This window comes from Sciurus vulgaris, assembly GCF_902686455.1.
Source record: "Sciurus vulgaris genome assembly, chromosome: 8".
Classification (NCBI taxonomy): Eukaryota; Metazoa; Chordata; class Mammalia; order Rodentia; family Sciuridae; genus Sciurus; species Sciurus vulgaris.
In genome coordinates, this window is record NC_136468.1 from 97,294,974 (window position 1) to 97,318,009 (window position 23,036).

The 23,036-nt window shown below is 39.9% G+C and overlaps 1 protein-coding gene across 6 annotated transcripts in view; it reads right to left on the reverse strand.

Moving 5' to 3' along the window:
* ELMO1 (engulfment and cell motility 1) overlaps positions 1 to 23,036 on the reverse strand; it is a 565,675-nt gene that overhangs the window by 4,401 nt on the left and 538,238 nt on the right. For all 6 annotated transcript variants that reach the window (XM_079151165.1, XM_079151164.1, XM_079151167.1 and 3 more), the window contains 3 exons: positions 20,629 to 20,736; positions 13,296 to 13,378; positions 2,686 to 2,763 (listed from right to left, as the gene is read on the reverse strand). In XM_079151165.1, the coding sequence (XP_079007291.1) occupies positions 2,686 to 2,763; positions 13,296 to 13,378; positions 20,629 to 20,736 (269 nt within the window). The remainder of the gene's footprint in view (positions 1 to 2,685; positions 2,764 to 13,295; positions 13,379 to 20,628; positions 20,737 to 23,036) is intronic.

Consider the following 23,036-nt stretch of genomic DNA (forward strand, 5'->3'; position numbering starts at 1 on the left):
TTTAGGTGTGATTATGGCATTGAGGTTATGTTTCACATAACTCTATTACTCTATTACCAAGAGATACATGTAGGAATATTTATAAATAAAATGATGTGATCTCTGGATTTGCTTCAAAATAATCCAGGGGAGTGGTGACAGCTGGAGGTGGGGTGGGGACAATCTGGATGGGGGCATCAATGAAGCCAGATAAAATGCTGAAGCCAAATGTTTGGACTGGCAGGAAGTGCTGAGCTCAGTTCTGGCTCTGTCCCTCCAGTGTAGGGGTTACTGAGAAAGGGTTTCAGGAGCAGGACTGCCAGTGTTCAAATCCCAGCTCTATCATTTACTACTTGAGTGACCTTGAGAAGTTTCTTTTTTTTAAAAAATTTATTTAGTTGTAGATGGACACAGTACCTTTATTTTATTTATTTTTTTAATGTGGTACTGATGATTAAACCCAGTGCCTCACATGTGCTAGTCAAGTGCTCTACCACTGAGCCACAACCCCAGTCCAAGAAGTTTCTTAACCTCTATATGCCTCATTTGTCTATTTTGAAAATAGGAATACTCTTAGTTTGTTTCTTGTAGTGTTATGTAAGGATTGAGGTGATCCACACATAAAATCATCTAGATTTGTATACCTATATATCGATATATTTATGTCAGTATCTATAGTATTTAATAGGGCCTGGCACAGAATGAGTGAGGCTAGTTATAATCACTATTATCCTTTCTGTTGTTGAGGTCTTCAGTTTGGAAAATCTTTCTCCCTTCATTTGATAAATAATATCTGTAATAGAACTTTCCATTATAGGAGTTATTGTGAAAATAAAATGGTAATCAATATGCAAGTGTTTTGAAGAAATTATAAGCATTCATAAAAGTATGCTCTCTCTCTCTCCTCATTGTCTCTAAAAGAAGTGACAGATAGGAATAAAAACCTAGCAGTCCTAGAGCATGTATTCTTATCTGGAATTAATGTACCCACACCAGGGAAAACAGTCTTGTATTGATTTAAATAACAGCCAATGTTCTACTATTTTGAGTAGTTTTCTTTTCTTTTCTTTTTTTTTTTTGAATATACTTCACATACATTACTTTATTACATTTAAAAAAAATTCTACATGATAAGTATTATTGTTCCATTTACAGATGATAATCTAAGGATTTGTGAGATTAAATCACTTGCCCAACATTGCACTACAGAATCCATGGAGTCTGGTTCCAGAGCCCATAGTCTTTGTACTTTGCCTGGTAGGACTGCTAGATTGAGGTTGGGACTTGGTTTGGTGGCCTGTGTATAACCACTCTTTTATTTAAAAACAGAAATAGTAGGACACAGTATCTATTTTCAGAAAGATGAAGACAACGTCTTACCCTTCTGCAAACTAAATGTCAAGTGACACAGAATTATATTTAAGCACCATTTTAAATGCAGGATTTGTGTCTAATCTTTCCTCTTTCTTTGGAATGTACAATTTTATTCAAAAGCTTCAAACCAGTGAAAACCAGATACTAAATACCTTCTAAATGAGCTACATCTCCTAGGGGAAATGAGGAACAAAAGTCAGATTCTACTAAAATGTTCCCTTTCCTTTCTAAAAGCTGTTTATGCAATGAGATGCAAAACAAAAACTTGAATGGTCTTGACTAAAAATAAAAGTTTCAAGCACGATGTTGGGTTCCAGTTTACAAGAGAAAAAGTTAAATCAACCATAACTGCTACTTTGTCTTACAAATGCATTTTCCTAGATTTATGCTAAATCTTTTAAATATAGCTGACAGTGTGCTTCAAGAAGAGAAACAAATTATACATATAACAAGATGTCAAAAAGGAATAAAAGCATCTTGGAAATAAAATTCCAACAGCAGAGGCAGCCCTAAACCTCTTAAAATAGCTTAAAGAAACTTGGAAAGAACCTATTCCATCAGATGTTTTAAAGAATAGAGACTAGTTTATCTTGGGAAAATCCAGACCCAAAACTAAACATTCAATGAAAACCAAGGCTCTAGCCAGGGCTGCTTTTTCTTCTGGATTAACAATGATGCCTTTGCTAAGTCTGAAGCATTTGTATATCCATTTTCTTTACCATTATGCTATAATTTGGACCTCCAATGTCGCCCAAAGGCTCATGTGTTAAAGATTTGGTAGCTGGCCTGTCTGCTATTGGAAGGCAGCTGAACCTTTAGGAAGTAGGGCCTAGTTAAAGGCAGTTAGGTAATTGGGGGTTGCCTTAAAGGGGATACTGGGATGCTGGCCCCTTCTTCTTCTCTTTCTTGAACTATAAACTAACCATGAACTAAAAATCTTCCTTTTTCATAAGCGTCCTGCCATGATGTTCTGTCTTACTATAGGCCCAAAGGCAATAGATTCAACCACCACAGACTAAAACCTCCAAAACCTTGAGGCAAGATAAACCTTTCTTGCTTATAAGTTGATTATCTCAAGTATTTTGTCATAGTAATAGAAGGCTGACTAACACACGTGAAATATCATTCAAACTACTAAGAAGTTGGACTTGTTGTAATTGGCAGTATTTTAAGAGGTTTCTATTCTACTTCAAGACAATAAGATTTCCCTTTCTTTATGATTTTTTCAGTCAAACTTAAAAAAAATTCTTCCTCTCCAGTATTTTTCCTTCTGCTGTTTTTCTACAGACAATATAAAATTTTATAATAAATTAACCCCACTGAGACCCTTACCTCATGCTTGTCAGGAGCAATGAAGTTCAGTTGGCAGTTTGAGTCATACAAGATGGAGAAAGCAAGTTCAAGCACCTCCTACAAAGGATTCAAGAAAACACTACATTAAAGAAGATTGGCATGTTCTTTTTATAACTATAAATGCTGTAGTTTGAACATGGAGTAGGGCTTGCTGTCTGGATAAGAGGAGCAACAATGGAGTTAATGGGAAGAAGGGGCATGCTTTTCAAGGTTTGTGGCATGAATGCCCCTCTCTATTCAGAGGTCTGTGGGAACCACCTGATTTCTCATGACAGCCAATGTGGTAAATGCTGTCACTGTCCTTATTTGGGGCAGGGTATAGAGAGGTTAAGTCCATATGGTCCCAAAGCCATTCTCTTCTCCTTTCTGCACTATCTCCCTCCCAGGGAGCCATGGTAAATGCTAGACTCTCTCACAAGCAGCAGCATTAAGGGCTGCTCAACCTTCTATCACCCCCAACAGACAGAGGTCCATAAAGGTCTGACCTCCCCCAAAACACAGAGGCTATATCCAAGGCAATGAAGTTTCTGGGTGAACCCACAACCTCAACGTCTGTCCTCTGCTCTTTGCACTACTGTGGAGCAAATGCGCACACAGATTTTATCTCTTAGAGGCTGTAGGATATAAAGGAAAGGCATGGGCTCAGGAGACAGACCTGGACTCATTCACTGGTGAGCACTGTTGAGGGCAAACTGTGGGCTAGGCCCAGAGTTCCAAGAAAAAAGTGATACTTTCATTTCACTGCAGCTAAATGACTTCAGTCAAGGTACTCAGTGTCATGTCTAAAATTAAGTTAAAAACCACTTCTCCAGTCATATGTGCTGTACCAATATCAAGCACCACCATCATCCTACTGGCCTGAGCAGTCAGCAGGGTGGAGTCTCTGGAAGATGAGAGTCCTTGGCATATCTCAACACCTGCGGCTCCAAATCTGGAGGGGAAGGGTCAAGTGCATCCATACCAGCGCTCTGCAATGTTGTAACACACGTGTTCTAGCACACCTTTCTATATGCCTTTGTTAGGCACCATTGAAGGCTGTCCCTCTCCCTTCTTATGATATGGGAGCTGCACTGCTCAGTAACTGACTCCCAGAGCATTCTTTCCTAGGGAGCCAGACCTCTCCACATCATTGTCTACCTTAATATGTGTCAGAGGATTTGTCTTTGGTGAGTGACCCATAGCACAAATGGTGCAGGAAGAAGATGGAAGAAGAAAAAAAAAAAAAACTCTGAAGACCTATTGTTAGCTGGATCCTCTCCCAAGAGGGTCCTCCAACAAGCTATTTCTGGCTCTCATGGAGTTCTTGTGGCTTGCCTTCAGCTGTCCCCTCATTGAGAAGGAGCAGCTTTTGTTCTGCAGCCAGACCTTCCGGTATCTCACACTTGAATGGCTTCCCTCACCAGAAATAGAAACAGTTGAAGGAAAGAAGGCTGTCGTGGAATGGGAGCTATTCTGAAGAAACACTCCTCTCTTCATTTTTTTGTTCTTTTTCTTAGGATTCCATGCAGTTCTCTGTCCAGTGAAGATGATATGTAATGAAGGAGCTCACCAAGACCAATAATAAACAAACAAGCCTGATTTCTCATTAAGTTTGGCACCTGTTTCCATAACCATATCTCTCGGGTCTTTTAATGCATAATGAAATCATTGTGGCTCTACAGTGGTAGTATAAGTTGATATTACCCTTTAAAAAAAAAAACAATAAAGCAATGCATACTAAGAACCCAGGATCCTCTTCCTGGGGTTATTTCTAAAAGAATATTCAAAAGCAAGCTAAAGTTACATATTTATTATCTGTAAGAAAATAATGACAAAATTAAGTATCTCTCCCTCCTTTGGGAATTAAGGAAATCACAAAAGAGCAACTGAAAGAAATATATGTGGTCAGCCATTCACTAAGGTAATTACAAACACCTTATATTAAGGGGAAAGAAGCAAGAGAAATGAACACTATGTACATACAGATCATAATCATGAACAACTGTAGACAGACTACTGGAAACCAGTCTGTGAAATGAACATTACTTTAAGGTGCTGGGATGATAAGTCGTTTCTCCTCAAAATTTTTTTTTTACAATGAATCAAAATGCAGTATGTAAAACTAAAAAAAAAAATAATAAAAAATAAATAAAAAAGGAAACAAACACCAAAACCTTAAACTCTAATCTCATAAATTCACAAAAATCGTTGTTGGGTAAGGAATGTTGTGTAAGTGACTATTTCTTTACTCATCGGAGAGTCATTCATTAGGAAAGCTCTGAGTCATCCCTGAGAGACTAGAGAGAAGGGAGGAGATGGGCTTTGCCTTTGGACAACCAGTCTGGATATCACAGCAGCATGAGGGGACTTTTCATGGTAAACAGGACAAGGCAAAACTCATCAAGGTCTCTCTGGCTGAGCCTGGATGACAACTGCTGCTTTGCTCAGGGAAATCATGTGGCCAGTCACCCCTTGTGGCAGCAGCTGGTGTGAACACCACCACCACCTGGGCTGTGACCTTCTGACTAGGTGCTGGAGTCTCCTGAGACCACGGTGTCATCAAGGTCAGCACTGTGACCCTGTAACACTTTCTCCTCTGCAGAGGGATGGAGAAGGAAGAGAGAAAAAGGGGTGACTGACTTTGGGCTTTGCCCTTCTATGCCTTGCTTAGGACACAAATGATCAGCGCTATCCTGACCTAGATTGCTGATAAACACAGGCAGGAAATGGGAAATTCGTGAGAATGTCAATCCCCATTTTAATTTCACTCAGGCTGCCTGGGAGGGTGGGAGGAATGAATTCTCTGAACCACAGGCCTGTGTGAAAGGGTGCTATCACTTATAATGGGTTTTATTGACGTCTTCGGCTTGCTGTCATTGAATCATTGGTGGAGGTCAGCTCTGCAGCACTTGGAGCAGAGAGGCTGCAGAGCTGGGAGCAAGGGCACCCTGCAGGCCAACACTCTGGAAGATGCCACCTGTCCAAACTGCCTGTGAGGGAGAGAGGCGCCAGGTGGTGGCTGAGTAGGCTGTCACAAAACTGGGGCAGTGTCCCCCTAGGGGCTTCCTGCCACAGACCACAATATTCACACAGACATCTAATGCTCTGGGGCTTTGCTGCTCACTTCCGAAGGCCTTTCATTCCCTCTGGATTTAAGTCAGTGAAAAATCACACCCAGGAGCAGCTTATCTCCTCCTGATTTGCTGACACACACCTGCCAACCTGCCACGTTGGAGGAAGGTTCTGGATGGGCTGAGTTCTATCCCTTCATATCGTCAGATCTCTGACTTTGCACTCAAGCCTCTGGCCCTGAGATCAGTGACAAGGCACCCTGGGTCAGGGATGTTCAGAGAAATGGCACCTTTGTGCAGAAAGTATCTGAATGTGCATTCTTCTGTGAGTCATGTGATGGACTGGCAATATAAGAACAGAATCTTCTATGACTTATTTTCAGGGCACAGTGTCGGTTTACACTGCTTTAGGGTGATGCAACGTATTTGGCCATTTTACTCAGCATTCCCTTAAGCATGTTGGTTCTCCATCTCTCCAGGTCACCTTAAGGGCAAGGTATTCTGATGAAAGACACAGGATAGAATTTGGCCTGTGTGTGGGTATTCAAATGGCCACAGAAATAACAGCAGGCTTCATGGCTAGGGTATACTGCTGCTCACCTACACACTTGTGAACTTGAGTTTCTGTTTCAAAAGGCAAACAAATTCACTCGTAGAAGAGGCTGCCTTCTTCAGGCAGCCGTAACTTCGAGGCTCCAATCCAACTTAACAGCATTCACTTTGGTTCTCCAGCCCATTTTCTTCTCCCTGTCCCCGGGTATCCTAGGGTTCGAGTTCACTGGTTCCCAGCCAGAGATTGCTCTTTCACACATGGTGAGGTCCCTGGGCCTTTTTACACACTGTTTCCTCCTCCTGGAAAGTTTCCCCCTCATTTCTCCATCTGGCCAATTCCTTTTCAAAATCCAGCTCAAGTGCCATTTCCTCCCTGAACTGTTCTTTACTCCTGTGTTTAAAATATTTTTTGGCACAGATGATGAATTATAATTGTATGTTTGTACACAAATCATATCAGTGGACACTCAGGGCCCAGGGCCAGGTCATATTTACCTTTGGATTCCAGCACCTGCCTGGACAAGATGAGGCTGAATGGGAGATGAGTGCAGCTAACCTGAATACAAGGCTTTTTACTTAAGACTGAATGTTTCAAGCTGACTCTGAGACATCACCTTCTAGGAGAATCTGTTTCTGATTTAAGATTCAAGAATTGCACTGTAAAAACAAAAGGTGGGTTCTGGAACATTGGAAGATGGTAGCTTCCTTTCGACCGAATATTGTCCTATCTGAATCAGGATGCAGTGAGGTCAGCCCTCTGGTGATTACATGGTGACTCTCTAAGCCCCAAATCCAGTGAGATGAGCACTGAATGCCCAACTTAAGCCACACAACAAGAAGTCAACTTATTTTTTATAAATTATGGAGTTTGAATGTAGAATCCTTTAATGCTCAAAAATTGAAAGTCTTACAATTGAATTTCCACCCACCCATGACAATTCCTTCCAACTCTCAGTCAGAAATTTTCCACTCTCTGCAAAGAATCTGGCATTTGTCTCCACAGAGACTTGCCTATTGCACTGACTTTATTGGACACTTTAGATTAAGCTCCAGGAGGCTGGACCATGTCTTCCCTGTTTGCCACCCCATGCCCAGTGCTGATCAGATCTCAGGCACCTGATTCTGAATGACTAAATGTTTGAATAAATGCCTCTGTAATAGAACACTCAAGGAAAAGGGCCAGATAGCTTCATCTTTCTATTTCCAGGTCAGGGACATTAGCAAACGTTAAATGGGTGAGAGGACCTCTAGTCACTACTATTTTTCTATTAACAAAATGTCTCCTTTGTGGATTCTACTATGTCAGTTTGCCTTGTTCAGCAATTAAGCCAACCAAGTCTTGAGGTACAAAATGTCAGAAACTATGGAGTTTCTGGAGATTCTGTGGGAAGGGCTGGCAGCAAGACTGGGTTGTTGCCAATCCTGTGCCTAAAGACCTCCTATGGACAGATTTTGGTTAACTCTCCTTTGAAGCTGCTGATGTCCCCTTTCTCACCCAGGAGTCCCAAAGGGGTCTTGGGAGAAGGACTATGGGGACTTGAGGAAGAACTGTGGTTTTCCTTTCCAACTTTTGATGTTTTGCCTAAAGAAGTAGGTATATGAACAAAAAGTTACCAGACAAGTAATTTTCATGAACATGCAAAGGAAAGATCTAGACTAATGGAGATACTACTGCTCTCACTGAAGTCAGACTGAAAGAAGACAGTGGGTGGATAAAACATCAGGGCCACTGAGTTCCAGGAAGCAACCTCCATTTGCAGTCTAATTTATGTGTTTACCACAGTGTACTCCATCCATCCATCCATGTACCCATCCATCCATCCATCCATCCATCCATCCATCCATTTCTTCTGAGTGCCATTGACAACGATAATAAAGAAATGTTTAGAAAACTTCATTTACTATGTTAGTCTCCTTAAAGGGAAGAGAGTCAGAAGTAAGAAGACCAAATCCACACACATATATTATGCTCAAACAAGATCATCCTCTCCACAACTGTTCTGATCTTGGTGACTTGTGTCTTTTTTTGTTAGGCCAGAAGAGAATCAGTTTTTGGCTTTATTGATTTTTCTCTACTATTTTCCTGTTTTCAGTTTCACTGATTTCTACTTTAATTTTTATTATTTCTTTTCTTTTGCTTGTTTTAGGCTTAAATTGTTCCTCTATCTCTAGTGACATAGGGTAAAAATTTAATGATTTGATATTGTTATTCTTTTATAACATACACATCTAATGTTATACATCTCTCTACAAGCACCATTGTTACTGCATCCAACACATTTCAATAAGCTGTATTTTTATCTTATTTCATTTAAAACATGTTATAATTTTTCTTGAAACTTCCTCTTCAAACTATGAGTTATTTAGAAGTGAGTTGTCAGATTTCCAAATATTTGGGGGATTCTTTTTTTCTTTATCTTACTGCTACTGATTTCTAGTTTAAGCGTGTTTTGAAAATATACATTGTATGATTGTTATTAAGTTTAAAACAAATTTTATGGCCCAGAATGTGGTCTATCTTAGCAAATATTTCCTGTGAGCTTGAGAAGAATATATATTCTGCTGTTTCATGGGTGAATTATTCTATTAATGTCAATTAGATCAAGTTGATTAATTGTGCTGTTCAAGACATCAATATAGTTTTTGATTTTCTGCCTGCTTGATCTATTGATTATTGTGGAAGGAATGTTGAAATCTCCAATATAATAATGAATTTGTCTATGTCTTCTTCCTATTCTATCAATTTTGTGACTCGTACTTTGAAATTTTGTTAGATTCATATGTGTGAGAAATTATTATATCTTCTTGGAAAATTGACTCCTTGATAATTTGCTTTGTTCTAAAGTTTGCTCTGCCTGAAATTAACATAGCTACTCCAGTTTTCTCTAGATTAGTGTTAACATGGTATATCTATCCCTATCCATTACTTTTAACCTGTCTTAGTCTTATATGTAAAGGGATTTCCTGTAGACAACATACAGTTAGGTCTTACTCTTTTTAAAGAAATTGACAATATTTTTTAATTGTTGCATTTAGATCACTTATTTTTAAAGTGATCATTGACATAGCTAGATTAACACGGACATGTTGGTAACTCTTTTCTTTTGGTCGACTTTGTTCTTTGTTTCTTCTTTCGTGACCTCTCCCTTTTTTACTTACTGCCATTCATTTCATTTCACTTATCCACATGCTATAATCATCAATACATGTTTACTATGATGACCTTAAACAATGAGTACTTATCTTTTAGATGTATTAACAATAAAAATGAATATTTTTATTTTACCTTCATTTGTTTTTGTCTGATACTCTATCCTTTAAAATGCAGATTCAGGTTTCTGACCCTTAAAGTTTTCCTTCTGATTGAACCAATTCTTTTAATGTTTCTTTCAGAGTGGGTCTGCTGACAATGAATTCTTATCAACAAGTTGATCTCAGTTTTCATTTACCTGGAAAAAAAAACCCTTTGGTTTCCCTTCTTGTATGTGGTAACTTCACGGGATTTAGAATTCAAGGTAGGTGGGCTTTTTTCTTTCAAACTTCTGCTCCACTCTACTCTCCTTGCTTGCACAGTTTCTTATGTGAAGTCTTCTCTAATTCTTATCTTTGGTTTTAATGAGTATGGTGTTTTTCTCCCTACAGCTTCTTTCAAAAAGTTTTCTTTGCCTTTGGTTTTCTGTAGTTTGAAGATGATATGTTTAAGTGTGGAGGGATTTTTTGTTTGTTTGTTTTTGTATTTATTCCCCTTGGTGTCCTCTAAATTTTCTGAATTTGTGGTTTGATGTCTGTCATTATTTTAGAAAGTTCTTAACCATTATAGCTTCAATATGTCTTCTGTTTCAATCTCTTTCTTCTTCTCTGTTCTTGCAATTATATGTATGTTATGCCTTTTACAACTGTCTTATGGTTCTTTGATATTTCATTCTGACTTTTTCTTTTCTCTTTTCAATTCAATTTAGGAAGCTATATCAACTCAATCCATCTTCAAGCTCACTGATTCTTTTTTCAACCATATTGTCTACTCATGAACCCACTGAAAGCATCCTTTATTTCCATTACAATGTTTTTAATTGATAGACTTTCCTTCAGACTCATAAATCTTCCATTTCTGTGCTTACATTACCTCTTTGTTCTTGCACATGATCTACTTTTTTCCATGAAAGCCCTTAACATTTTAAATCAGTTATTTTAAATTCCCCACCCAACAATTTAATATTTGTGTCATTCTGGAGTCTGGTTGTTATGACTGCTTTGTTTCTTCAGAATTTTGTTTTCATTTTCTTTTGGCATTTCTCTAATTTTTTGTTGAAATCTAGACATTTTCTATCAAATAATAGGAAGTAAGGTATTTAGGCCTTTAGAGTGATAATCTATGCTAATTTGGCAAGGAACTGGGTTATGTTTATATTTGTTGTAGCTATTAACTATTAGAGGCTCCAAAGTCTTTTAGTGACCTCGTTTTTATGTCCTTTATTGTCTCTGGTTTCCCTAAGTACTTCTCTTCAGAGAATCAGTATCTTACAGATCTTCCATCTACAATTCACTGTTATTATTCTGGAGTCTGATGATGTGGTGGTGGGGTACAGGGAAGATACACAGCATTCTAAAATCTTCCAATCAAATCTCGATCTTTTAGGGGCTCTGTGTCTTGGGACTGTCACCTTTCCAAGAGTATACCTTTATTCTTCCTGTGACCTCCCTTTTTCCCCAGCTATAGAATTTCCAACTAAATTCTTTGAGACCCTGATTAATATTGACTATGTTTCTTTAACTTCCAACCCCACAGTTGAGATAGGGGTGATAAAAGGGGCTGGACTCAGATGAATTCCTTTCCCCTAGTTGGAATAAAGGCCTGTAGAATAGGATTCTTTAATGAAGACAGCTCTGGAATTTTTCATAACTATTTTCGCCCATCCCTTGCCATAGCTGTGAGGGATCTTTCTCAAATCTTCACTGTGAGAACCTTCTGAAATGGTTTCTGAAATCCATGAAAGTATGTCCCCCACTCACCCAACTAAAACCTCCAGGAGTTTCTTTTTCTCAACACAAGTTTACACTCAGCTGAAGAAATTCATCTGAAGTATCATGAGTGTTCCTACAGTTTAGGGCTCCAGTGGGTTTTGTTCCAGATAAGCATATCATGGTTGTGACTCTCTCAATGACCCGGACTTCACATTTCAGGGTGATGGTTTGCCTGCATCTTCAGCCCTCTGACAAGTTCAAGAAAGGCTGTTGATTTCCATTTTGCTCAACTTTTTTTTTAGTTTGTTTTTTTTTTTTTTTTACTGTAAGGATGGAAGTGACAATTCTCAAGCTCTTTACATGTTGGGGATGAAGCAGGAAGTGTCTCTGATTTATTTTACTTAATTCTTTGTCTCTTTTCAGCATGCTTGAGTCTTGGCAGCCTGCTTCACTGCCAGTTGTAATCCTCCTGGCCTTCTGTGGGTTAGACTCCCATTGCTGCTGGTTTCCTCTAGTTTTCTGCTCAGCTTCAAATGTTGTATAACCAGGGTCACTTGACTGGAGCTGAGCAGAGCCAGTGCTCTCTGAGATTGTGGAAGGAACACCTGATGTGCACAGCATATGGTAATCCCTACTGGTGTACAGGAAGGCAGTGCCACAAATCATGAAAGCAAGGACTTGCCGTACAGGTAAGGACGCTTCTTGGAATCTGATGAACTGCACACTCCCTGTTGTCTCACATCATGAACAGAGACATGGGAATCCCAATGCGTGCTATATAACTGATAATTTGCAGACCCTGGCCTCTGAGACCCTTGCATCATTATGCTTGCCATTTAAGTTCATTATATAATAATTCTGATGGGCTTGCCAAAGAAGGAATGCACATCAACTTGAGACGAGTTACACATGGAACATGAGAAGCAAACAGTTTCCCTGGCTGCATTTCTACCCTTCTATCAAACTGAACAATAATTCCATTGTAGTTTTGTTTTTCTTAAGTATAGATAAGGGCATCTCACAAAGACCTGGATTCTCCTTTATCTGACATTTGAAATTACAGAACAGGGACTATGTATTTTAATTCTGATTGATAAATGGAATGTATGTAATTCTATTTTCTTCTTAGATACCAATGCTGAAAATAAAGAAGCAACCTATTGATCCATATGACATTTTTGACACCAGTGTGTCTAGAGCAGCTAGATAAATCCAGATACTTTTGTTCACCTATTATATAATATATATATATATATATATATATATATATATCACAAGATATCAAAAAGAATAAGCAAAGAATTTGCTCCTTGATGACCCCTTTGAGGGTAAATCCATCCAAACTGGGAACAAAGAAAATTATTCTGTCTTTCCAAACAATGGCCCCTCGTGTACCTTCTGTAATGGAATGAGGACTGGTTAGCAGACTAGGGGGTGGGGTGGCCAGAAATGTGCAATGGGAAGCCAGTTTTAGCAATATACAAATTTTCCTCCTTTAATCTGGGTTCGAGATTTTTCCAGACCATTTTCCACAATGCTGAATGATATCAAGTCCTTATAGTTTTCTGTAATTCTTTGAATTAGCCGGGCTCTGCCTTTTCCAGGTCCCATTGACTGCCCCCACCCCCAGCAAGGTTCCTGTGGAGGCAAGTGGGGAAGGGAGGGAGAAAGAACACAAACAAAACTTTAGGAGAGGCCCACAGAATGGATGGGGATGCGCGGAGGAGGCTGAAGACAGGACAGATGAGAAGAGCCAGGACAATTCCAAGGGTTGGAAGTAGATGGGAAGTGAGAGAATGGAAGAGACGGTGGGCATTATAAAAGTGCTGGGGGAGAGAAGGAATAAGGGTAAGAGATACAAAATGAATCAGGAAAGGAAAAAGGAGAACTAAGACATGTGGCCCTACATCACACACACACACACACACACACACACACACACTGCTATAAAGGAGGGCTGAGACTATCACAGTCACTGACTGCACTGTGTAGACAGAGCTATTTGCAATAATTTGGAAATCATACCTTGTTTTGTTTAAGGGCACCTTTCTCTTTCATGTGAGGGCAGTCCTTTCCCGTCACCACAGCTTTGATATCTGCCACTGGCACTGCAATTCATAAAAGAAAATGAAAGTAATGACCACCATTGAAAGCTTCAACATCAATAAAGAAGCAGGACTAAGCACTGAGTCTGCTTCCATGTTTGCCATTCCCAAAAACGATGGCAAAAATAGAAAAGAGTGGTGAAAAAAGAGAAGTCAGGTGGGGTCCCAGGACTAGAGACTAAAATGCATTCTTATATTCTGGTAAAAAAAAAAAAAAATCCCATCCTAGAAGTGTTGAAGTGATGGCATTAGAAGCAGCAATAGATAACAGTGATATCAAGGCATCAGTGGATGACTACAGTCCCTACAGAGGGCTTCTGTGTGCCAGGGACAATGCCAAGTGCTTTCTCCATGTCAGTATCTCTTTATGTAGCATCTGCACCTATGTAGTCCCTAAGTTTTGGATAAAGAGGGAAAGCAGCCCTATTTTAACAAACTTATCTGACTCCCAACCATTCTAAACTCTCATTCCCAGTTTCTCCCTCTACCATCTCATTATTTCTTGGGATAATTCTGTGAGGTAGATTAGATTATCCCTACTTTTACAGACAATGAAATTAAACTTCAAGGAAAACTTAATTTCTAATAGGGAATTCTGAAAATAATGCTGTCAGATAAGATGATGTTATCTCATGTCTTAGGAGTTGGAGGATGATAAGAAAAGATGTGAAAAAGTTCTGGCATTAAAAACTTTTGTTAAGATCAACCAAGAGGAGATAGTAGTAGGATGGTTTGAAATCTTAAGGTAAAAATGCAAAGTCATCCCTCCCTCTTCAATCCCTTATCCTTCAGTTCCACGAGACTGTGAATCTATGGGTACATGCAGACTAGCTTGGCTTTACAAAAGGTGGTAATTTAGGATCTCTGAATAATCCATTCCTTACACTCCTTCAAATCATGAAGAGAACGAGAGATTTCACAGTTAAAGATTACATAATTTTATTCAGAAAACTGGCTGTAAAGTTGATAGATAAATATAAAATTAAAGAACACAACAGAATGTTGAAACAACTAAACAGGAAGGCTTATGTATTCTGAGTAAAATTAAACCTGCTGACAGCCCTTGAGCTCTCTCTAACTGTAAGAGGACTGGGGTTGTAGAAGCCCTTCCAGGATTCTCTGGAGGCTACCCATCTCATGTGTTCCTCCATCTTGCAGTCCTGATTCTAGACCCTTTTGGTAGACATTATTTGCTCTCTTATATCTGCCTTTCTGCTTCTTTTGGCTACCTGAAAGACTACATTTCCCAATAGTCTTTATTGTTAGGTGGGGTCATGTGACTAGCTTTGGCCAATGAAATGTAAAAGGAAGTGCTTCTTTTCTAGATTGAGCCAGTAAAAAGGTCACACTCTCTATTCAGTCTTCCCCAGTCCAGAAACTGAAGGAGCACATGTTCTATCCCAAATGGTGCAGCTATGGATGGCAAAGCAAGCATTGGCTTGTGTTCCTGAGTGACCATCCCATGCAAGTTAGATAACATGAGTGAGAAACAAACTTTTGTTGGGTATAAGCGACTGAGATTTGGGGATAGTTTGTTCCTACAGCACAATGTGACTGTACAGTCTGTCCAGACTATTACAACCCTTTACTTCAGATGCCTGTTCTATCTCCCTGCCTGGACACCTTTGGACTAGCATCTTGCCATAGATGGTCTGTGGTTCCTGAACCTACATTTAACCATAAATACTGACTTCAGTTCTCCTCAAATCCATTTTCGTAATGAAGAATCAACTTTATTGCTCTAAGTAGCTGATCTGGCTGCCTAATCAATACTCTAAAGAGGGCAGATTCAGATACTTTGGGAAGTTGATTAAATTTTCAATGGGCACCGTGAAGTGAATTTTCAATATGACTAGCACACCAATTCAATAAACCTCAAGATTCATATGAAGTTTGGATTACAAGTACATTGTAGAAAGTCTTTGTATAATACGTTACATGGTCAATGAATTACAGAAAGGATCTATGATCTACAAATAGTAAGTTACCTGTTGGTTTGAAAACTCATTGTATGGAATGGGACAAGTTTAAAACGGAGTCAGTTCTTCTCTAATGGAAAGACTTCAGGGAAGAAAAGCTACTTCTCCAGTGGGTTTTGTGGCAGCACACTATTTTATCTTTTAAAATATGTATTGTCCCTTGTTAGGGAGATAAATTGCTTTCTCACTCATAGGATTATGAAACTCACAAAAGAAAATACAAACTTCTTTAAATGCAAAGTAGCTTTGCCTTTTGCATGATTTTTCTCCAGACACCAGAAGATTAAGCCTAGGAAGGTGTGAAAATGCCATCCTCACTATTCCTAGGGGCAGAAACAGAAGGGTCAGCCTCATGCTTCTTGAATCTTGATGACTTCAAAGCCACGCCAGTGTTTTGATCAGATCTTTTTATGTTGGAGCAAAATGAAGAGGTGGGGCCCAGAGATAAGAGAACCAGGAGGGTCACCACTGAAAGGAGCACCACCCTACTCTTAGCCTCTGGGACATGGCCTCATTGCTTAGAATTATTCAGTTCAAGTTGGATTGAGATGATCTTAATTCAACATTCCCGTCTTACAGAAGGGAAGACTGAGGTTTCAAGAGAGGAAATCACTTATATAATGTCACACACCTAGTGGAAGACAGAGCTGGGCTTAGTGCTCCATGCTCCTGTGTTAAGCCGTGATTTCTTACTACGGTTAGAAGATGCCAGTACCCCAAATCATTTGGAGCACTGCCCCAAATGTAGATGTCACTTCAGACATGTTTAGGAAACTCTTCGCTAGTATCTGTGGAAGAAACTTTAATTGTGATTGAAGAAAAAAATATCACAGAAAAAAAGTAAATGTGGCCAGCATGATCGACAGAATTTCAGTTTTTACTACTGGGAATGGAGCAAGGTAAAACTGTCCCCAAGTAGTCGGTAAGTCTTGAATACTTGCTTCAGTACATAGCTCCATAGGAGAAGCTCCCCTGGGTGGAGAAACAGAGAAGGGGCAGGATGACTCAGGAGAGCTGAGTGTAGAATCTGGTCTCTCCAACCTGGTAGGCTGGCCAACAGCTTAGGATGATGGGAAGAGCTGTGCCCTGGGTTTTCAGAAACCCAGGGTTTGAATTCTAGATTTTTTTTACTGTTCTATCACTTTGGGCTAAAGTCCTCAAAGCCTCAGCTTCCTCATTTACAAGGTGAACCTACAGCATTATCTATCTTAGGGTTGCTCTGAGAATTAACTCCTAACTCTGGAGCCAAGATCAAGGATGACTTTTAATCTAGTCAGTAGAGAGTATGGGGAAATAATCTGGACCATGATGTTGGATGGTTGCATTTGGATCTTTGCCTTACTATTTATTTTTTATTTATCTTTTAAGTTTTTACAGGCTGCATTTTGATTCATTGTACACAAATGGGGTACTTCATTTCATTTCTATGGTTGTACAAGATGAAGATTCATTCCATTCGTGTAATCATACATGTACATAGGGTAGTGATGTCTGTCTCATTCCACCATTTTTCATAGCCCCTCCCTCTCATTTCCCTCTACATAATCTAAAGTTCCTCCATTCTTCTCTCATCCCCACTTCCCCACCCCCATTATATATCATCATCTACTTATCAGGGAAAACGTTTGGCCTTTGGTTTTTTGGAATTGGCTTATTTCACTTAGCATGATTAATCTTGTGATCTTTAACCAAGATGAAGAAAAATAAGGGTGGTAATATCTACTTTTTTGTGTGTAGAAGAAAATTTATGTAAAGCTCTCAGCACAGTGCCTGGCATATTATATGCACTTAACAAAGGTCATTTGAGATTATTCCCATTATCAGTAATCAAAGTTCATTCTCTCTGTAGATGGAGGGACCCAAATCCTTCACGGTGCTTCCATGACCCAAATGTACCACTTTGCCTGGTCCTGTCAGCACTGTCCTCACCCACCATGACAGGCTTAATCTCCTTCTGGGAGGGCATCAGCCTGTGCTTGTCTGCCTGTCCCTTTGATGTGGGAATGAGGAGTGTTGGCCTAGATTCTTTCAAAAGGAGGCTGTGAGGGGCCTGGGGCATGGCTGAGAAGCAATAGAACCCCGTGTCTAGTGTTGATGATGACATCCTATAAATCCTGCCCCCTGGGGAGGGGGGAAGGACAAGAGGGATATAAGAACATATGGATTTGCAAGAGGCATATTTCCTGGCAAACAAAAAGCTATGAAAAGAGAGATTTCCCAAACCTTTTGGGAAGAAGACAGCCAAGGACAGGCCCTCAATCTTTGCTAGTGCTAGCTGAATTAAGAGGATTCAATTACACTATTGGATTCATCAATATCTCAATATTCAGCCCTGATTAACTCAAGGGGCAGAAGACAATTTTCCCCTTGGTTTTAAGAGAGGGCAATTGTACGTGGCAAGAGCAATGGCACTTAACATTAATTAAAGGAAAGTCTCATTCTCCTAGTGGAATAAGTTTTCTGACTTTTAAGGGCTCCAAGAGAGTAGCTATTTTGCTCCAGGCAGAATGCAGAATTGGAGTGAAATGCAAACCAGGACACTGGTGTGTGTTTTCATAAGGCTAATTTATTCATCAGAAGGGACTGTTCTTTATTCTAAGATTAGGTCCTTCTTACCTACTATTTTGTAACAAAGCGTCCTTTGTTTTGTGAAGAAAACTGTGATTTGTAACTTTTGGTGTAAATTTTTTAGTTATATTTATTTTTTAAATAAAATATGCATGCTTGAAGCAGCAAAGTTCAGTAACCCAGATCAGGGAAACAGGTGTACACAGATAAAATCTCACCAACACACACACACACACACACACACACTCCCACATGCACAGTCCCTCACAACTTCTCATTCTCAACCTATCTTGCAATGGATGAAGTGTTTGCGGAGCAGGCTTTGAAATTTCACATTTCTGGATTTCAAAGGTAGCAGAGAAAAGGAAGGGACAAGGGACAGGAGTTTTGCTAGGAGGGACTGATGAAACCTCCCAGAACCAGCATCATTCCATGGCCACTACCAAAAGCTGTGTGGAGATTGGTAGCTCAGACCTTGCTCCTCTGCAATCACCCTGGCAGGGTGGTTCTTCCTGCCATCGGCACTCCTGGCTCCCAGCTAGTCACTTCCACCCTGGGTTCTTGGAGGTAAGGCCTTAAGTAAAGTGGAAGGGCATCAGCTTGTGTGCAAACCCAGGTAGTGCCAGCACATAGGGCTTCAGTGTTGTTCATACCTGAGAACCTGCTTCAGGAGCAGGGTTGCCAATTGCCTGAGCAACTGGCCAGCTGGAATGGGTGTGCTGCACCTGACAGTGGCAAACCTGCCACTCACATGACTACTTTTAGGTTGAGAAGTGAATTTTATCTCTATAATTATGGGGATATATAACATGCTCCCTGAGTGGAAGAGCTGATTCACTGGGCCACATGGAAGGAGTGAAATAAACTGGCTTTTATGTCCAGATAATTTTTTCAGTATTTTGGACAGGTGAAAACTGCCGGTGGGGAATCCTCCTAGAGGGCCGCTGGTTGCTCTGACCTCTAATAACCTCTAACTCTTTATCGAACCACTGATGAGCAGTGATTCCGAAGTACTAGCCCTGGATGGTCCCTGGCTTTCACCACTGAGTTTTCATCAATTAATAGTAAGTGGGGGAAAATTAGGACATTCATTTTCATAAAATTAATGTATTCAGCAGAAGGGACTGTCTTTTATTCCAAGATTAGGTCCTTCTTTTTTTTGTTGTGATCAAGCATCCTTTTTTGGTGACAAAAATTGTGATATGAAACTTTAGTTAGATTTTAATTTTTAACATTCATTTTTCCCCAAATAAAAAGTTGGCAACACACTATCCATTTATTTAAAAAAAAATTACATATTGGTGAAAGCCAGATTTGGGGACTCACTATGTGGAGTATTGGAAAATATCTAGCTCAGCAGTTCTCAAACCTGTGTTGGCATTAATTACCTGGAGGGTCTGTTTAAACAGAATTTGCCAGACCCCACCCCAGAGTTTCTGATTCAGCAGGTCTGGGGGTGTGGGTCTAAGAATTTGTATTGCTAAGAAGTTCCCACACTTAGAGAACCACCAGCCTGGATTTTTGAACTCTGATCAAAGGTCCTCATCTGTAGGCAGAAACCCAGGACCCCCTAGACAGGTATGCAGAGATATAGCCCCAGACTCTGCAGTAGATTTCAGATTTCTTTCTTCCTGCTTTAGAGTGGCAATGATGTGGTCCCATGGAAGGAAAATAATTACATGACACTACAAAGCTCAGATTTCCCATTTTTAAACTGCAGGAAGAAAGAATATTCTAGGCTATCTGCCTGAGATGTCAGCCCAGAGTCTGAAAGTGTCAGGAAGTTTCCCACTCATGGTTTATTTTTGTCTTTGATGGCCATGTGCTATAAGGAAGATATTCCAAATTCAACTTCCATGGGCCCTGGGGTGACAAGAGGAAGGAGAGAGATTGGGGGAGGGGGGGATAAAGAGTCTGTCTGGGACATGCTTATCTGAACACTGCAGGGTTAATGTGACTTCTAAAGTGTTACGTAAAAGTGTCCTGACTGCAAAGAGTTTGCTTTTTCTACCGGTATATCCTCCAAGGCTATGCTCCCTTTTTCTCATTTCTCTTCCAAATTAAATCATCACCCTTGTGTATTTTAATGTTTCTGTAATGCTTTGTTTAAATTTGCACTAAACACTGAACTTGCACTTGGTTTGATATAGGGCTAAAAGAATCCTTCCTATAATCCCTCTTCAAAAGCATGCATGTTTAAACAGAAAACATACAAAAAAAAAAAAAGCAAATAAATACAAGTTATATATATCTTGAGGAATATTTAGCAAATAATAGAATGTCACTGATCATAAATTTTCAAAGAATTTGAATTACTTCTTTGAAGCAAGTCAACCATACTTGGGTCTGCCATTGACTCTACATTATCATTATGGGACACATTAAACCATAATGAATAAATATGGTAGAGATCAAGCACATAAGTTATGTGAAATTCTTTTGGGTCATTAATAAAAGACAACTGACAAAATTAGGCTCCCTGAAATAGCATCTGGATAAATAATATGAAAAGCAGATATCAGAGCTTCAAATTTATATCTTTCAGGAACAACGTCAGCATTCTGTTTACACTCTGTAGATGCAAAAGATGAAGCAAGTTCAAAGGGTTTATTTGGATAGTTTTGTAGCAAAAAAAAAAAAAAAAATGTGATAAAGAAACAATCAACCAACCAAAACTCAGGTATCCTACATGAGAGAGTCACTTACATTTGTCCTGCAAGGAATCGTGGGGCACTTCTCCCTGAGGGCTTTCTTCCAAGTCTCCATAATGTAGGACCTTGTGATTTGGAGAAAGCCGGCAATACCAAAACTTGTCTGAGGAGAAAAACACAAGTTAAAAAGGTAAGTGATTCCAGTATACAAAATATATTGGCACAGTTATTTCCTAATACTCTAACCTGGAGGAACAGGTAAGAGTTACAATTCCTTTGATTTTTAAGTCTTGAGAAAGCATGAATTCTAGTGCCCTGGGCAGTAAAACCTCCTTCTGATTTTGATATTTTTGTATCGCCTGCCCTGCTTGATATGTACTTGGTAAGCATTGGGAAAGTTATCCAATCCTCCAAGCCCAGAAGATTTTCTGCAGTGGTGGTTTCTAGAGGGTATTTAACCAGTATCTGTAACTACCCAGGGGACTATTCCTTAGGTCTGACAAAAGTGGATAGGGAGCTGAGTGCAGTGACATGGCCTGTAATCTCAGAACCTGTCATGGCAGCTACTTGGGGGTTGAGGAAGGAGGATCACAAGTTCAAGGTCAGGTTGGGCAATTTAGTAAGACCCTCTCTCAAAAATTAAAAAAAAAAAAAAAAAAAAGGGCTGGAGGTATAGCTCAGTGGTAAAGCATTGTCACTGTCAGGCCCTGGATTCAGTTCCCAGTCAGTACCACCACCATCGCCAGCACCACCACAGCAACAAATTGGGGAGGAAGATGAAGGAGAAACAGCTTTCTTAAAACTTTTTGACTTCTACTTTCCTCTCTGAGGGTTTCAGACTGCTGAGATAGTTGTCTAAGAGGTCACATCTTGCTTGAACTAACAAACCCCACCCTCCGGGGTTCATGCACACAAAGACCAATGAATGAATTGCTAGGGACTAGTGATACACACAGGTGGCAGTAATCATGAAAGGATCATTTGAATGATCTCTTCCCTAATATCTTAAGTTTAGCTTCCTGAATGGGTATGATCTGGACCTTAGGATTATTCTTACAAATGATTGCCTCAATTTTACCCCCTCAACCCCTAAAGGTATTATTGAATAGGTGTGTGAGACTGGGAGAAGGAGGTAAGAGCACTTTGTGTAGATCTACAGATGTATAGATAAGGAACTTGAACTGCAACATTCCTGTTGCTCACACCACCTCCTCTAGGAAGGCTTCCCCTTGATCATTTCAGCAGAAGGGCCTCTCATCCTCTGAGCTGCTCCAGCATGTTCTTTGTACCTGAACACAGATTGGACTGGCACTACTGGTGCCCTCATGTTAACCAGCTTAGTATTTCCCTGCATCTGCCATGGTGTTAGGGAAGCAACTCGCCCTAGTAGGTGTGCTGTGAACAATAACAGAAGGAAAAATTGGCCCTGACGGTGTGTAGAAGTCAGGGTCTCTCTGCTGACAGCCACTGTCCTCATAATTGCAATGTTCCAATCCCTGGGTGGCAAGCCTGGCATATAAATGCTTCATAGTTGGTGTTGGCTAAGTTGATCAGTGAAGACCCAAGGGGACAGGTTAGAGCACCACAGGGCACATGGCATCCTTTATCTACAAACCTTTGAAGCTTTATACAGCCGGTTAATGCTATGGTTTTGATCAAGTCACCTCATTACTGTGCTTGCAATTCAAATTGTTTTGAAACCACTCTGACAAAAAAGCTCTCTGCTACATTTTAAGAAAAGTGGAATTACTTTCACTGCAAAATCATGTTTTAACGATATTTCCTCTAATAGTCAAAAATGTTTTAAGAATGGAAGTCAAAGCCACAATCAAGGAAAATGCACCGACTTGAGCCACAAAATCTAAGGGCCTCTGTGATTCCTATCCTCCCTCATCTGCAAAGAGGGCTTGAGAATTCCCGAGCGTAGTCAGAATATGGCAACCCACATATTTAAAGGAATCTGACTTCTGTGGAAAAAATTTGAAATGGTGGGTCATTTAATGGCTAGGAAAATATATGGAATTGCTCAGTTTTCACCATTATATATACACAAAGCTCGGGGTTTTTCTGGGAGAGTGCTTCAAAGGGAGAAAAGTTATTCCTGGAGTATCTGACAGCCATTTTCATTAGGCAAATGGGCAATTACTGGTTTTCTGTAAGGAGAACACATTTGGGAATTTGATTTGAAATTCACAATACAAACTGTGGACTCCAAAGGAGGATGCCATCTTTTCTGAGCATCCAATGTGCTCCTGGGGACCTGACATGACAGGTTGTGGTGGCTATCTCCCCACAAGGACTTTTCATCTGATCTCCATGCCCCATGAGGACCATAATTTTCTATATGGGGCTTTCCCTCCTCTGCTACCTCTGAGGTGGGATTTTGGGCTAAGTGAGTGACAAGAGTAACAGAAAGCAGGAAGTCAGTGAGACATGACACTTAGACAAGGTGATCTTATGCTG